An 18,653-nucleotide genomic window follows, 5' to 3' on the forward strand; every position below is an offset into this window, starting at 1 on the left:
CTTGAGTATTGAACCTAAATGTCTTTTCAATAACAGTTTCTCTTAAATTATTCAGCAGATCGATGAATCATATTTCTGGGCAATTGGGTTTTCACTGTGGATGCGATTGTTTCAGTCTCAATTTCCCCCAAACTGAAGTCCCAAACAACTTTAGAATTAGTAAGGATGCAACATGGTCCAGCCAGAAAGATGTTGAAAAGTGCTACCATATTTTATTTAACGTTTTTCGGCGTACGTACAAAGTTCAAATAAAGACTGTACCACTTTGGTCCCTACAGATATGTTTCAAGATTTAGTTATCATTATCTTTGATAAACGAGTCAACGCACCACAGTCAAATTATAGATGTTTCCCATTTTTAACCATGGCAGTTGATGCTGAGTAAAAAGTCTACCAAAGAGCAGCTCTGACAAATATCTCCCGCTATCATCACAATATTCAATTCTATTGTTTAGACTACGCTCTTCCCAACAATGTGTCTGTGTTTATGTATCACAAGATGCTTCCTATCTTCCACTGTTACCACTAAAGATTTTTGCCATTTCAAGAGTTCCTTGTTGGACCAAAGTCTGAACCTACAGCCATTCGTCTTCGGCTCTACCAGGAGACATACTTCGCTGAAATGTTTACCCCGGGTACTTATAACAATTAGCTTCCATGTCGTCCTCTGGAAGAGAGTCCTGCCCATTGTGATTTTTCACTTTTCACCCGCTTGGATCCAGGTGTGGTCCTCGGCGTGTGTTTATGCTGTTCGGGGTGATGCTTGATGCCAGACATCGACACCACATCCAAACAATGGGCTGTTGCTCTGCTCGCCTCTCCTCGGCAGGTTAATCATTAGGATCGTTAGCTCGGGTGAAATATGCTGCAATATGTCTCTCAAACTGCTCGGAGGCCCCAGTCCAAACTCTCGTTCTCACTCTGCCTTGACTCTCACTTTTTCTGTTTCTCTTGGCCCCCTTTGCAGACTATGTGCTATATGGTGATTATATTAAGTGAAGTAGAGAAAGCCATAAAAATGCCTTTTAACTTTTATTAAATGTGACACAGGGAGATTTCTTTTCATGCAATAAATAGAATAGAATTGATTGGAATAGAAAACCTTTATTGTCATTGTACTTAAATATACAACGAAAAATAAAGGACGGATGATTAACTGCTATAATTCAATCCAAAGACAACCCTTCTTTGGTGCTTCCGCATAACTGCAAACGTAACTTGGATCAAAGATAGAAACAACTGTAATGGATTCTGCACATTTTGGACGTCGCGATGATGAATTAAAAGCATGAGGCCTAAAAATGGTCAGGAGGGGGGGAGAAATACATGTAATATCTAATACAGGAAGCATGAGTCGAGCAGCATGCCCCGTAGAACATGGCAGGAATGGCTAAACATCCCCGATTCTCACCCTGCGATCAGAGGGGTGCTGGCCGCGCAGGGAGACGAGCTCCACATCGCCCACTTAACCAGGAGAATGTTCTTGTTTGAAAACAGCATTCCTCCCAGAGTGCTTTTATGGGAGAGTTTCTACACACACACGCATACCATCCCAAACCCTGTATGTCTGTTTCTACCAGATCCACTCCCCTCAAGAACACAACAGCTTTCTTCTCTCCATCATCCCATCAGCACTACTTCTGTGGTGCTGATTGGTCGCTCCTTATCTGTGACTGAATAAACGGAGAGAGGAGTTCTCTCCTCCAAAGGTCTTCAGACCACCTAGATTGCTTTATTTCTAGTGGTATGTCAAAGTCCTTGGCAAGGAGACATTCCCTCACTTGTCTTCTTCTCATTTCATTATTAAAGTCCATAAGGAGTGCTTAAGGAAACACCTGTATTTGGCATTAGTTGTACCAAGTCTCCAATTCATTGCCAAGAAAGCAATTATCCACCAATATATAAATACACAGACTGCTGCGGAGAAAGAAATGACCTGTTTAAGTATTTATTTTTGGCACGCTCATGTAAGAACTGAAGGTGACATGTTATCTGAATTGTCCTCTCACCATGGATGCTCATTTTTTTCCTTTCCTCTGCAGAGAAAGTCATAGACAGCATTCTCACTGCCACAAAATATTATGGACTCGGGGAGCATCTGGACAGGTAATTTTTGCTGCTCACCCAACATCAGCAGAAAAGTCCTGTTTAGTCTATCCATCACTTCTTTATGTTACTAACGTCTGACCCTGCTTCCCTGCAGTCTCAGCTGTAAAAGATGCATCATTGTGGGCAACGGGGGAATCCTGTTCAACAAGTCTCTGGGCTCCCGTATAGATGAATACGATGTCGTAGTGAGGTGAGAATATATATTATATATACTGTATTTATTATGATATATCTTGTTTATTTTCATACTGTCAGTCATGCACAACCCTAAGAATATTTTGCACATAAAGCTACCCAGCTTTCCACATTTCATTACAATACTGCACATTTTATTATATTTTTCTGAGTCATATTATACTGTACGTAATTTTTGTAATATTTCTCTATATTCTAGTGTTATCATTTAAAAAAATAAATATTTTGTATAATTGTTTTACTTTTGGGTCGTTTTTCTTAAGCTTTATCTTTAACTGTGTTTATGTTTGCACCATATAAATCAAAGCTAATTCCTTTACACAGCTTTCCGCTTTTAATTTAATATTCCACATTTTATTTTATTATCCCGAGTATTATGTCATTTTAAAAAAAAAAAATATTTTCGTATAATTGATAAAAATGTTGGTCGTTGTCTTACAATTTATCTAGTTTAACTGTGTTTATGTATGGACCATATACATCAAGGGAAATTCCTTGTACGTATTAACCTACTAAAATGCTTCGAATATGAATGTTTCAGCAATTTGTCGCCATACACATTGTGGAAACACTATACAATAGGGATGCTCCGATCGGCCGCCGATCGATATCGGCCGATACTCACTCTCTGCCGATCGATCGGTGCTCTCTAAAAATGCCGATCGCGAGAGCCGATCGCATGACGTAAAATGATGACGTAAAATGATGATGTAAAATACATGACACTTTTCTCTGTGCGCGGCAAAACAAGCTCGCCAAAATGGCTTCACCGGTCTGGCAATATTTGAAGGTGTCAGAAAAAGACAATAAAATAGCGGTATGCAACGTGTGTGTGAAGCAGAAATCCTGCAGCTCCACCCGCTGTGACGGACCGGTGAGCGGAGCGAAACACACGCTAACGGCCCGTCCACACAGCGGCGCGCGTTGATAGCTTCACCACTTTGAATGGGGTGACGTCACTTTTCGCCGAACTGCATTGTGGGAAGCTGAGCTTTGCTGGCGTGGCTCGTTGCAAAAGTTGAGCAATGTTCAACTTTTGAAGCCTCGGCAGAAGCGTAACGGCCCGTCCACACAGCGGCGTGCGTTGAAGCTTGCCGGCGGGGTGTCTGAAACTCGACCAACAACCAATCACATGAATCTCCCGCCCCTGACACACAAGCAAAAGTTGAACATTGCTCAACTTTTGCAGCGAGCCACGCCAGCAAAGCTCCGCATCGCTTCCCACAATGTAGTTCGGCGAATGGTGAAGCGTCAACGCACGCCTTAAGAATTAGACCTAACACACTTAGCTATTTTATCTACCTCTGGAACTAGCTAAACTAGTTATAAATATATTTATTACTCACTGTCGGGTCGCTCATTACTGGATCAGCGAGCTGCATGAGACGATACTGACAGGCTGTCAGGAGAGAGCGAGAGGGGGAGAGAGGAAAAGAGAGCGCTTCCGCTAATTTCTCCCGTGTTATTCTCCAAAGTTAATGTAAACTTGAATAATGTACTTCATTTGAATGTAATAATTATGTTGGTTGTTGTTTGTGGAAGCGCCAGTGAATGAGCCCCATTAACTGAGTTTTAAACATCACTTTAAATGGAAGATCCCCATAGGCCCCGCCCACTCGATTTGGGGCCGATACTGATTCCGGCGATCGGAGCATCCCTACTATACAACAAGGCAACACTTTACCAATATGTGAATGAACAACAGTTGATAAATAAAAAGAGAAAACATCCCAGGTGCTTAACTTCTGTGCAATGGGCTTTTTTAACTCAAATCCCAGTCACTAAGACATTGTTTTGTTGTGCTGGCAGGTTGAATGAAGCCCCGGTAAAAGGTTACCGCAAAGACGTGGGGACCAAAACCACCATTAGGATTACCTATCCAGAGGGAGCGATCCAGAAGAGCGACAACTATGAAAAAGACTCCCTTTTTGTTTTTTCCGCTTTCAAACCACTGGATTTCAAGTGGCTCAGACAGATGGTCTTCAAGGAGAAACTGGTAAGGATTTTTCTTTTTAAATCATTAAAGGATAAAGAGAAAATCGTGAACACATTAAACATGCATGAACACAACCCTGAAATATAATCGGAATGATGACTCACAGCACTGCGTCTCATCAGCTGTCTTCCTCATTCAGCATTCTTCCACATTATGTCTGTGCTCACGGAATTACACTTTAGAGAATTTCTATTTCTGAATTTTTGAGTTATGTGTTTTGTTTTAGCAGATCATATCGTTCCAACCCCAGATCACATTCTGTACATTCCTTCCTGTGGAAATGTAAGCCGTTTCGTAAATAATTTGAGAAGACGACTTGAATCTAAACTAGATGATGCAGTGTTTTAGATGGTTTGCTTTTCTGTGGAAAGGATAGTTGTATACAAGTTATGTTGTCTTCTTTCTCCGGCACCCGAGTAGATTTTCTTCATTATCCTTTGTCGTTTTCTCATCAATAATAATAATACTGATTATTTCTTAACCTGTTCTCTCACATTTTTTGATTAATTTACCTAAAAAATACAAGACCATGACTCAAAAATACTAAATATTCTCAGTGAACTGGCCTCTTAATCTCGAGGGTCAGACTGAATGACAGAGCTGGCTTATCTTTTTTAAGTACAAAAGGCTTGTCTGTCCTTTTTATATCCATTGTCACAAAAAAAGCTCCTATCAGCACTTCCATTTGTTCTTGTTGAACAGTCTCTAGTATCACTAGTGAGGTTTTTTTGGGTCTATTCAACTCCAGGATGGCAGGAGTACTCAGTTAAAGCTCTTTATGAAATAAAAAAAGCATTTTAATAAAATGTTTTATAGATGGAAGGACCATACTAGTGTCTTGCTTTAGTCCATTTACTAGAACTGACTGTTTTCAAAAGAGTGTTTAATATCTTTAACGTTTTATTTCAAACCATACCTCTTCCAATTTATCTTAATGACATATTGGTTTCCCAGTCAATTTAAAATATTAAATGTAGTATAAAATAACCTTACATCACAGGTGCTGTGTAGCAAATGGGCTGAACCATTTAAAAACATATTCCTAAAGGTCCATACAGGCAGAATAGCTCAACTAATTGACCCCTTTCTTCGTGAGGGATGCCTCCGTCTAATATGGCAAACGAGAATTCAAGAAAAATGCTTTATTTTCCAGCACAACTGTGTGACTTTAGGGAAGCAGCTGCCAGCTGGGGATTTCACAAGGTGACATTTGTCATAATCGTATGAGTGAGGGAACGGGGAGAAAGGAAATATAGTGGAAAGCACAATACTGTTATAATAGGCGATGGAAAGGGAAGCTCAACCAAGAAATGGTGTGAAGCTGGATTAAAGGTTGAAAGAATGGAAGGAAGCTAGATGGAAAGGATAATGTGAAAAGGGATAATAGCTGAGGAAAAGAAAATGAGCAGTGGAAGGTAATAGTAAAGTAAAACGGAGGAAAATAGCTTGGCTGGCTGATGGCCCCTTCGGCCTTTGATAGGGCCCAGATTTGTCTGGTGTGTCAGAAAGAGAGGACAGTGGAAATGGCTGCCCGGGATAATTGATCCGGCCCCCGGCGCCTGACTCAGCCCTCTTTGATCTGCGGAGGAAGGAAGAATGTTTCTCATGGGTTAAAAATCAGGGAACAAAAAAAAAAGTCAGTGTTGTTTGGTCAGAGCCTTGATGATAACATGGAAGAAGAGAACTGACAGATGTGCAAGGACCCAAGCGGACCTATTGATAGTTTTCCACAATAGGTAGACATTATGAACATTTTGTGTCGTACATACACATAGAAACGTCACACACACATCACACAACAGTTTTTACCCCACATACTAAGACTCTAATGGCAATGTTGGTCAGTTGCTTAAATGTTCTGTATTGCCTTTTATACCCTGTTACTTTTGCCATTAGATATTCTGTTAAAGTATAGGTGCGATTTGTTGTATCAGATGGTTTGTGGACAACTGTATGTCCAAGTATTTATTTTATAACGGTAATAAATGCATTTTGTTGTAGGGCTGCAGCTAATGTTCTTTTACATATCGATTCATCTGCAGCTTGTTTAATAATTAATTGTTTAGTCTATACATTGTAAACATGTGTGAAACATTTCCATTTCAGTTTCTGAAAGTCAAAGTTCAATACAATGTTTCCTCAGTAAAAAAATATAAATATATTCAGTTTATTATAATGAAAAAACGGTCAAAAGTGGGACCTTTTCAAATTTTAGGAGGGGGTACAGCCGTTTCTAACATTTTTGTATGAAATACGAATTGAGCAATTTCATTAATTGATTAGTTATAAACTCATTGCCAGTGTTAATGAGTTATTTCATATAATGGATCATTTAGACAAACTCATTTAAATGAACACATTACTGTTTCATTCGTTCTGATTCAAATTGATCACTTCAGGAGAACGCACAAAGAAACAAGCACTGTGTTAATGTGTACTTTAAAGCAGCATGAAGGCTGACAAAAATGTTGAAATTATAATCTCTCTTAAAAACCACATGTTACCGGGGCAACGGTATGTGTTGACTATGGAAAGTGGATTTTCAGTCTCACCACAACATGAAGGGAACTAAAGTCCTTAAAGACTGTTATCCTGGCTTCATTGTGTCAGACTTACACCTAGCCCAGACTAATGCAGTGGAAACACACACATGAAGAGGTGTTTATGTGTGTATGTACATTTCTTATTTTATTTTTAACTCGAGGGACACTTCTCCAAAAAACAGTGACTCATACATGTTTTATTTTATTACCAGACAATAGTTATCCTAATCAATAAAAGCAAATTAGTTTAAAAAAGAGATATTTCATTCATTAGGATATGCAGCATGACATTGTCACTTTACATGACATTGCATTTAGCTGACGCTTTTATCCAAAGCGACTTACAATAAGTGCGTTCGACCAACAAAATACAAACTTGAAGAAAACAGAATCATATAAGTACATCAGGTTTCATAGAGCCAAACATTTCAAGTGCTACTCAACTGGCTTTAGATAAGCCAGTCCTTTATTAGTATATAAGTGCTTTGTTAGTACCGTAATTTTCGGACTATAAAGCGCACCTGCATATAAGCCGCAGCAGCTAAATTGAATGATGTGTACATATATAAGCCGCACTGGACGATAAGCCGCAGGTGTTTTAATGTTTAATTACCATATGTAAGGGTTCGTGCACAGAGGGGATTGTCGGGAAAGAGATGGCTGTTTGAGGAAGCTCCCATTTATTAACATTTCAACAAACAAGTTGCATATTTGCATAACGTATTCAAGTGTTACCATTTAGTGCAATAGTAGCTACAGAACATGTACTGTGCTGTGTAAACTGTACTGTATCACATAGCGTTTCAGACACACACATTTTTCAACTTTCAAACTTAAACGGTGCGCTCCCAGCGCACGGACCGGCAGGGTTTGTGCATGAAAACTTCCTTTGCACAAACTGTCTCGCTCTCGTAATGTCTGTCTGTCTTGCTCTCGTTCTGTCTCTCGTACCACTCTCGGTTCCACTTTTACTTTGGCGCGCTACCTGTCTCGCTCTTTTCCGGCCTCCAGCTTTTCCTGCTGGAGCCCGCCGCTTAAAGGTGGCGGGCGCGGACCGGTCATAGAGCCCATAGTGTTAAAGGTGGTGGACTGTAACCTGTAAAATCCATAGATTTAGGAGGTTCCCTAGTGGCCGTTAGCTGTAAAAATCCATAGATTAACCGCACCGTTATATAAGCCGCAGGGTCGAAAAAAGGCGCGGCTTATAGTCCGAAAATTACGGTAATTCTATCGCTCGAAGTGGAGTCGAAAGAGATGAGATGTCACCATGTAACAACAAGCATCTCTTCCTTGAGCCTCACATCCATTCAGTCCATCCCAGACAGAGACATCATGTGACTCAGGACATTTGTCCTTCGGGAGCTTTTACTTCTCTCAGTCCAGCCGAGGGATTTCTTTGTGTACGACGCACACTTGCAGCTGTGAGGGATGCTTTTCACTCTCCTTCTGCGGTTATGAAAGCAAGTGTATGTCCTTCTCTTTTTAAAAGGTTGGTGGGTGGTACACGGTTGTTTTGAAGCCGCAAGTGACTCACCCCATCCAGTTGTGAGAGTGCTCGACTTTCCTGCGCTATTGTGCCTTTTTTCAAATGCCTACAGCGCGTTCTTGGATGGCTGAACTGAATACAAATTAGCGAGGCAGTTTCCCAATCTGTTATTTACTGTTTTTGTACACTCAAAAAGACACACTCAAGAACTCCCATTCACTCACACGCACAAGTCTGAGATTTGCAAACTTGACCTTGATCAGATCTCTGGCTTGCAGAAGCAGCTCTGTCTCTGTCTCTGAACGTGTCTCACATTTTAGATGAGTGAAGCTCTTTGCTACATATACAATTACATAGCTGCAGCATCAGAAGGCATCCGACTTCCCTTATCCCTCATTACTGCAGGTAAACCTGATTACCACTCAGCTTTGTCACCCCGCTTTAAAGTCGGACCCCACAGACGCAGCCGCCTGGTTGATTGCGCAACTACGCGCTGTTTACAAACGCACTCAAACACGATTTCCACAATTGTCGATATTGTCTTTATTCCTATAAGTCTAGTTTTCAATTTTGCACTCATGCACAGCAGACCCTCGTGGTTCATGCACACACAGCCACAGTTGTTTGTATATGCGGGGATATTTTCAAACAGAGCCAGCGAAGGATATACAGCCGGTGGTAAACACGGGGTTCCAAGGTGGAGTGCCGGTGTTTTCGCTCTGCTGTTTGTTTACAGGAGCTCTCGCTGCTAAATGATGGATGGAGACAATTTAAGGAAGAGACTACTTCAACTTTAATAGAAAAACAGCCACGGGTTATTAGTCAGAGGTTTGAAAATATTGTAGTTAAGCCAATATTTGATAAACACTGCATGTCTCTTCGGAAGAAATTGAGCAAGGAATTACCAAAATAGCCAGTTGCTCCACATCACTGATAATTCCCAATTTACTCCTTTCCCACAAGAATATTATTATGAATCGTATCCTTTTGTTAATCTCAATATAAAAGCCATGAATTCTCATTTTTAAAGACAGCGTTTTAGAAAAAAGATGGTATTCTAACTCTCTAAGGATGCACCGTGGGACAGAAATAACCGCTATAAGGCTCGTTTCTTTTTTTACGCCCAGACATCTGTGCAGAAGCCCAAAGTAGCATGCATACATGCATTCATAAACATTTACATACTTGTAAACATGGTTTTTGAACATGATCCAAGTGACTAACATAGGATCCGGATGTCACTGATTACCGAGTGTTGTGTTTCAAAAATGAGTCACCTACCTACCCTTCAGTGATCAACACTCCCTGCTTGTGAAACCATGTTGCTCTTACAAGTCTTCAGGGTCACTGTGCTGTCAGGTTTGGGCCCTGTTTGACGTTTGTCGTCATGGGAGTGTGGAGACAAGGGTTTCACACACTGGGTATCCTGCGAGAGGCCAAGAGTGGAGAAACCACCATGACCTCGATGGGTGCAGAGGTCTTGGTATGTGTCAAGAAAAGCAAAGGCAAATTGGTGAATGCTTCAGATTCCTGTGTAACAAACTGCAATAAAATAACCACAGCTTTCCAGAATTCCACCTCTAGGATTTTAGAGACTCTTAATCCCAGGCTGCTAAACCCCTCTCCTTTTCAAACATTCTTTGTGAAATGGTTCTCCTCCAGTGGAGCACTTATGTGGTGAGACACTGTAACTTGTAAACTGAAAGGTCTAACATGTATACAGTGCTAATCACCTCCAGAACAACCTTAATTGTGATCCTTAAAAGTTCAGCGCTGCCGTTTTTGTTTCCAAAACTGCTTTAAGTCTGCCTTCCGGGATTCAGTCCTCCTCTCCTGAGTCTTCCTCTCCACAAACACATCCTCAGACAGCTAAATTGTATGATAGCTGCCTGTCAAGGAAGGAAGGGCTTCTGTGTCATTGCAGCCATATTATGAGATGATCCTGGTCACACATAGGAATAGGTTGAAACTTTGAAAATAGACATACACTGTATCTGGTGACAAGATGGTCTGGCTTTACTACTTGTGGCTAACTGAAAGCTGGGGTTTGTCTGTATTTGTTTACACGTAAGGGCTTTGAAACCACCTGTAGTAACCGGGCAGATGTGAAACTCTTTCTTCTTTCCTCTCGTATTACAGCGCTCCACTTTTCTATATTTTCACTCACTCTCTCGGGAACTATAAACTAGCTTCATTCAATGCATAGACAGATTTCTGTTTAAAAGGTGAGTTACATTTTATTGGCAACACTGAAACAACCACGCTGAAAACCATAAACGCACGTTGGAGAACTCCAGGCTCTAAATCAAGCTGTTTCTTATTTAGGCAACTTCCATTTGTGAAGTGCAACTGTGTCGTTTCTTTTTTAAGTTTTCTGCAACTGGAGAGGGATGCATGTCATCACTTTTATGCCAAGCCTAATTTTAGTCTTTCACCACCACAAAACCATACTTATTTCTTAGTAGTTTCCCAAATTACCTCCATTGTGTCAAGATGTACGGAACAGATACATGGCGGAAATCAAAAGGTATTTACTTTTGCATATTCAGGAAGCTGTACATTTTGAATTCAGTATAAGTATTGTTTACTTCTGTATCTCTCAAATAGAGCTACACTTTGTTATTATCATTACGTTGATAATCTGGGGTTGTCTTTTCCTGGGTTTAAAGAATACAGTAAAAAGAGGTCATTTTCTGAACCCACGAGATTCTTTTTAGCTTTGCTATTATTTGCCTTTCCTCCCTTTTTCATTTACACAGTACTGATGGTTACTTATCAAAATGCTCAGTGTGTAAATATTTAGTGAGAGAACCAATATCCACCCTATCATATTGTCTCCATCAAACAAGAATGTTGTGATATTTGATTTGCTTCCATATCGCCCAGCCTTTCTTAGTCTGCATCACTTTTTCCATGTGTTTGATCCCTCACTTGTCTTGGCTCACAGTAGGTCTTCTCCTCACCCTCTCACATTGCCTTGCTCTAATCCTGCGCTTTAAGCTCCTTTGGTAAGGGTTTGAATAGCTGTGATTTTCCTCCTGCTGTGAAATGACAAGACACTCAGCCTTTGCAAAAGCTTCTGTTGTAACTGACAACACTGACAAAGAGTAACTCAGCGCTTCTATGGTCTAGCCGACTCTAAGTGATGCATTAACGGTTTGTATCAATAACACTTAGAAAGCAGAGAAACTAAAGGGATGTCGTCATAAGAACGATAATGTCATTACTCGAGGAAATATTTAACTGGCTAAGAAGTTTACCTCTTAGTGTTTGTTCAAGGCTCCTTAATACTTAAAACAACAAATATGGCCATTAAGTGTTAAAAGGTCAACCCCGGATGTGTTTCCGTCCACTTGTTCTCATTTCTAAATGTGCTCATTAAAAAACCTGAGTGGATATGCTGCTTGGAGCACATTTTTTAAATAAAACGATTTTGAAAAAAGCTTTGGCAATCCGCTGAGGTGAATAAGTTGATGTCGAGTTAAACGCAACATGTGACACAGTGCAAATGAAACAGACTTAGGGTAAAGTAACTTAAATCTCCACTGAAGCTTGCATTCCAAGAAGAAACTAAAATGTGTGAAAACCAAGAGAATTGTTTGACTGGAGTCTTTTGAATTACTTTGACTCGTTGCACCCTTTCTCTTGGTTTCTGTGCAGTAGTTTAATGACACCTGACAGGAGGATTACTGCCACCATGTTAGTGAGGAACCTCCTAATATTCACATCACAGTAGTGGCTGGAAATGCATATGACTTGAAAACTTATTTTGCGCTATATTTGGATGGAAACTTGACTAATGTCAACACAAGGGAAATTGTAACGTCTCCGTTTACTTTCTTCTGACTGAGTGATGTCGACCTCTCTCCAGTGTATCCCCTTCCATTTCAAACAATTAACTCTCCCAGTTCAAGATTGTTTTAACAGGTGCCTTATTGGAACACACAGCCTTGCGCACACACTTAAATCTAATAATCCAGACCAATTTAACCATAAAGCTGTCGCGGGAGAGGGGAAACAGCCATTTCCTCTCTGACCAAAGCCGGGCGGCAGCGCCAACACCAAAGCCGCACACTTCAGTTCACCTTTTGAGCTGTGTATTTGTGTGTCAGGGCTTAGGGAGTATGTGGTGCAAGAGCACTCTGCCGCTTCCTGCTCTGTAATGGTCAAATGCCACTGGCTCAACAGTGTTTCTCTTGACAAACTAATACACACTTGTGGAGAGGTCAGTCCCTAGTGGAAGCCACATCCTGTTCACTGGAATTGCTTTGAGTACTTCAGTGCTGTGTAACATTTTTAACGAAACATTTCCAGCATTGCTCATGAAGTTAGTTAGTTTGAACCTTTTCGTTTTCTCTATTAAAGCTCACATAGTATACTTGCAGTCACTCTACAGCTCCCTTGGAGTAGTTTGAGGGTTAAACGAGGGTGGAGTGTTAACTTTCCCTCTCTTGTCCATCCTAACTGGTGGAGGTTTGAGTTGGTGACCTTTCAATGTAAGCAACTTCCCACATTCCTAAACTCCTAACAGCACCCACAACGCCCTCCCTCCTCACAGGCCTGAATCCTTACATACTAATTGCTCATCCATTACTCAAAACCACCTGTACTCTGCCTGTTGTCTGAATATGTTCAAAGAGATCCCCACCCTGTGACATTTGTGTCTACGCACACACCGGGTCATTGCAGTGTAAAGCGGAGGGGCGTGTGTTGTGTGTCATTAGCTTCTCCCCTTCCTAGAATAAAGAAAAAAAAATGCATCACTCTCTTTTATTCGGAGTACACAGCCGCGCACACATCCAAACAGCGCTGCTAAATAGATTCCTGGCAAACACAAGCTGTGTTGACAGGAGAGATGAGCTGCTGTTCCTGTCGCAGCTTGCCGAAGGCACAGAGCCGGGCCCTCGTTCAAAAAGAGCCGCCACTGTTAAAGCCACAAAGCCAGCAGACTTGTTGCTACTGCCTCTGCCAACACACACAAATACAAACACACACACACACACACACACACACACACACACACACACACACACACACACACACACACACACACAGTCGTGCATAGCTGCATCAAAGGCGGTCGGGCGGGTGTTTGACTATTTGAACAGGTGATTCCCATTTACATCTGCTGACTGTATTGGCTTCATGCCTTTAGGAAGTCACACCGTCAGGCGAGTCAATCATGCACTCCTAGTTGCACGATCGTTTAGCTTATCATTGGAAGTGATGTAGTAAAGGGGACTGATTTGTTGGAGGTGTAATCTTCTCAACTAAATTGAGTTAAGAAATCTGAAATGAGTTTTCATTTGCAAGGGCTATAGATCCTTTACAGTTTTTGTAAGTTACTCTCTTGTCTGATCAGTGGCTGTTCTTCTAGTATGACTGAGTTGAATAATTGCATTTCCCCCGAGCTTCATCATTTTATTGAGATGGATTCGTCGGCCTATCTGACAGATGCCCTGGTGACTGATGATGATTGCCAAGTTGTAATTTGAACCATTTCCATTCAATTGCCATATTTAACAACGCATGTTTAATTGGGACATGGTTTTTGAGGTTTTGGATTTCCCAACCACACACCACAACAGCAGATACTTAATGTAGGCCACGCAACATCAACCTACACTCTACTGAAGTTTATGAATGTGCATCCTGTCTGATGGGTGCACACGCTGTGATCAAGAGGCAATCAATTAATATTTAAAGCTTAAAGGTGGGGTAGGTCATTTTGGAGAAAGCAGCTCGAGTGCGCTAGAATTTGAAAATACACAACCGGAACAAATCTGCCACTTCCTTACAGAGCCCCTCCTCCAACACACACGAACGCGCACATGACCAATGAGGGCACGAGATAAGTTTGTGCACAGATGGAAGGCTGACAGGCAGGTAGGCCATCCAGTTACTTTAGCCGGGCCGGCTAAAATGATTGGTCGTGCTTTTTACAGTACCACGGCTTCCACAGATGACATTTTTGTATGGATTTTTAGTCAAAGCACTTAAGATATTCATTGCTATCGGGATGTTAAGAGCATTCCATGGAATATAACAAAAGTGTATCTCGAGCCGGTTTCTCAAACTTACCTACCCCACCTTTAAATCATTTTTCTCTCTGGTGACTGGTTTCAAAACCGATGGAAACAATATGCATAGTAATTTCATTTATTTTAATTATTGAAAATACGTTTGTATCTGCTGTTACTTGAAAGATACTACACTACATTTTCAAAAGTGTTTTTGAATAATCGTTTTTTCCCTAAAACGAGACAAATAATCGTAAAAACAACAGTAATAATAAGCTCCTACATATTAATCAGTCTGCAACCCTTTCCCCTACAACTAATGAAACCTTTAAAAGGTAGACTGTAAAGCACTCCGGGGCAGCTGCACCCCTCACCCACTGCTTGATTCCCCTCCTACCTCAGTAATTACCAATGTCCTGCGAGCCCCTCACCCTGACTTCATCCATTAAAGGCCCAAAAGCCATTTCCCTAATCAGTGCTGGTAGGGGTCTGGCTCCTGGTTGGCTTCTGTGTTTTATGTCAGTGTTACAGAGGATAATCTCACTTTGATGTTGGGTTGGTAAATTGCAGTTGACCGTCCACCGTGGACGTGCCATTTATGTATTTATGTTGAAAACCACTAATTCACAATGTACTCTTTTTTCCCCCCATGTTCCTGTCCATTTCCTTACCTATAATTCAGAAGGGGACAGAGGGTTTCTGGAAGTCGGTGGCTCACTATGTGCCTCGGGAGCCCACAGAGATGAGAATCCTTAACCCCTACTTCATCCAGGAGGCTGCCTTCCAGTTCATTGGCCTGCCCTTAAACAACGGCCTCATGGGCAAAGGGGTAAGACACATGCAGGCATCAGTGTAACAATATCATTTAGAATAATCTACAAGTGATAGTGTTCAAACTTAACTATTGAACTGAGAAATGTGGATGCTGGTCTGCTGTTTCATGGTGCATATGTCCTTTATTTGATCAGGTATGTGTATCACTCATGTAAGAGGGAAACCGTAGTACCAAAGCTATATCATTGGGATGCCGTTTTTGTCAAGTTTCACAATTTTTCTAAAGTTCTAAAGGATCTGCTCGCCAGTATTTTACTCTAGTATGTTTGTCCTTTAGTTTTTGTTTCTGGAGGACGTACTTTACCTCTGAGTGGCAGTATTTCTTTCAGCGTTATCAAAATAAAAGGAGAACGAAAGTACATTTAAGAGGAAATACCAAACAATTTCTGATTGTTGACATTACTACAATATAGAAAAACCTGCTTCAACCCTTGTTTGAATTGTACAATACTCCATTGTTTTTTTTAATGTTAGAAGTTAAGGTATGTGCTTTGTTAATGAAACATGTTTGTCTGGACTTGAGATGGTGACTCAGGTCTTGACCAGAGAACATTTTGTTGGATAAATACAGTTTCTTAACTGGTGCCAACAACCAGGCTGTAGGAAAATACAATGATTATGAAGATGTAATGCTAAAGGGTAATATTAGAGGACTAACTCAGAGAATTGGAGAGATGTGAGGAGTGTATCACCGTACCTTTGCCCTCTGGGGCCACCAGAACACCCCTGCATGAACTCCGCTCCGCAACATGTGTTCAACATGTGGGCATCTGGCCTAAGAGTGTGTGTGTAGGAGAGAGAGTGAGAGGGTCATTTGTGTGTGCACGTTTGTATTTGTGTCTGGGTGTTTGCAGCGCTGTCTCATTCAATACAGGCTGCAGAGTTGTATGATTTGGCACATTCTCTCCCCAGCACACTCTCCTGTCCGTCTTCTGACCACCGTAGTTTATGTTTATGTATGTGGAAATTAATGAGCAGGCCTATTTGTTATCCCAGTGTTTATGTTGAGTGTGTGTGCGAGTGTGTGTGTAAATTCATCTGTATTAGAACACGCAGTAGGAGGTTGGCCAGCTGCTGGTTCAGCTCCACCTACCCCGAGGGCTGCAAATCAGGGTAATGATTTAAATGGGGCCTCCCTCCGCTCTTTCTTCTGCACCCACTTTTTTTTTCCAACATCCACACACACGGCCCCCTGTACCCCCCCAGATCTGTGGCAGCCCGAGGCGGTTAGGAAGCACAGTTCAACCCTGTAGATCAGTGTGTCGTAGCAGGGGTCGCGTCTTAAAGGTAATAGTTAATCACCAAGTGCTCAAAGTCAGTTAGCCGCAGTGGAGCAGAACAAAGACAGAGGTACACGGGAGGGGGGGGGGCAGATACATGAGAGGGGTCGGACATCTGTCTCTGTGTCAGAAACCATGATCAGTTTCAAAACGGTCCTGAAAATGATCATACTGCACATGTTTTTGTCATCATTAATCATATAATAAATCATAGAAATGCTCCTGGCGTATGACAGACTGCATCTCTGTTTTATTTTATTCCAGAACATTCCAACTTTGGGAACAGTTGCTATAACGATGGCGCTGCATAACTGCGACGAGGTTGCGGTGGCTGGTTTCGGCTACGATATGAACACGCCCCACGCGCCTCTGCACTATTATGAGACCGTCAAGATGTCTGCCATTAAAGAGGTGAGTTCTGAGCACCGCACTTACTTTTGATGTGTTTCGGTGAGAGCCAATGAAAATGTACAAATCTGTTCTACAAGAATGGCACATTTGTACGTTATCACGGCACTTGGCTGTAACATTCTCTCCATGCTAATGAGAACAATATTTTCTGGCTTCTCCCTGGCCACTGTAGAATAACTGAAGAAACAAATGACTGTAATCTTTGATGAGGCGGGACCACCACTCCTGTGGAGGAGAGGTGAACTGGCCTACAGCCAAAATGCATTCACTACAAAGCCCTCACTGTTTAGGCTGATGGTGATATTAGTGTAAGAACTATGCATGAATTGAACTTCTCAGCTCTTGTATTTGCATCCAGAGATATGAGCGTTTCAAAGTTTTCAGCATGAACATTGTAGCACAACGTGGGGAGTCGCACTAATAGCATCTGTCTCAGGCTGATCAGATGCTCGTTCTGACAGATGAAGTCATTCATACATACACAATATAACTGTTAAGGTGGGAGGGAAATGATCTGCGGTGTGTTGCAGTTTCGCCTGTAGTGCTTTTTCTATATACAATAATTGTTTTATAATTTAAAGTATGCATTAGGGCTGAACGATATACCGTGTTTGGCTTGGGTTTCAATTTAAAACAAACAAACTGTGGGGTAAACGAAAACTTAAAGAACAGTTACACAAGGTGTAAAAGCTGTACCTGGTACATTGAACTGTTTAAGGATCACGGCCAAGTTATAGTATCAACATATCGGAAGCCTTTTTGGCAAGCTGACATTTTAATGAAACATCTATTATGGTAAACATGCAGGAAAATGCCTGAGCGAGTAGTTAATCAATAAGAATTCATCTTTACGAAAACAAATTAAAGGGGCCCAAATATCATTTTGGGGTTTTTCCTGAAGTGTGTCATATAGGTATTTGTGCAATGGTCTGCAAAAGTTAAAATCCCAAACTTCCCTCGAAGAATCGCCTCGATTGGACTCCTTTGTTTACTTCTGTTAGATTGTGACATCACTATATATGACTCGCGTTTCTATTGGCAAGCGCTCCAACACATTGTACATCACGTACAGGTTAAGGGGCGGGATATTTCTAAGCAGTTGACCAATCACCACAGAGCCGGCCAGCTAACCAATCAGAGCAGACTGGGCTCTGGTTTCAGACAGAGGGTGAAAAGAGGTGCTGTAACACAGGCAGTATGAGACAAATAAAGAGCTTTTTGAACATTAAAGCATGGACACATGTCACAGTGGAGGCACAAAATACAAATATTAAAATATAAGAAAATTAGCATAATAAGGCCCTTTTAAAATGTTGACTAAATGGGAATAATATTATTTCAAATATAATTGTATAATGCAAAAAGTTTAGTTTTCTAAGGTATAAGGTACATAAATCCTGCTGTTTTTTATTGTGTGTGGTTGTTAATGTGTTTTAATGTAGCACAGGTTTGTTCAATGCTATATGTGCATCTTTTTGTATTCTCTTACATTAGGGGTACTGAGGACACAAAACTGTATATTACACTAAAACTGAATTTAGTAACTCTAATAAATAAAAACTAACTATAAGAAAAAGGTCAAATCTGTATTTCCCCCACGCTGAAGCGACACTGGTCTTTCATCAGTCGCTGCATCGTACTCTAAACGGGCTCATGACGGATCTCTCTCCTCTCCATCAGTCAAGTCTTCCTCTCGGTGTTTACACTGAAACCCAGTGGAATCAAAGATGTCACCCGTGTGCTGACGTGTGTAAACCATGAGCTCAGTATGATGATAAC

General features: G+C 41.2%; 1 protein-coding gene across 8 annotated transcripts in view; it reads left to right on the plus strand.

Annotated features, from left to right (window-relative positions):
* st3gal3b (ST3 beta-galactoside alpha-2,3-sialyltransferase 3b) overlaps positions 1 to 18,653 on the plus strand; it is a 48,256-nt gene that overhangs the window by 25,312 nt on the left and 4,291 nt on the right. For all 8 annotated transcript variants that reach the window (XM_034196221.1, XM_034196220.1, XM_034196224.1 and 5 more), the window contains 5 exons: positions 2,043 to 2,106; positions 2,204 to 2,299; positions 4,114 to 4,300; positions 15,032 to 15,178; positions 16,728 to 16,874. In XM_034196221.1, the coding sequence (XP_034052112.1) occupies positions 2,043 to 2,106; positions 2,204 to 2,299; positions 4,114 to 4,300; positions 15,032 to 15,178; positions 16,728 to 16,874 (641 nt within the window). The remainder of the gene's footprint in view (positions 1 to 2,042; positions 2,107 to 2,203; positions 2,300 to 4,113; positions 4,301 to 15,031; positions 15,179 to 16,727; positions 16,875 to 18,653) is intronic.

Source organism: Gymnodraco acuticeps, unplaced genomic scaffold (genome assembly GCF_902827175.1).
Source record: "Gymnodraco acuticeps unplaced genomic scaffold, fGymAcu1.1, whole genome shotgun sequence".
Taxonomy (NCBI): domain Eukaryota; kingdom Metazoa; phylum Chordata; class Actinopteri; order Perciformes; family Bathydraconidae; genus Gymnodraco; species Gymnodraco acuticeps.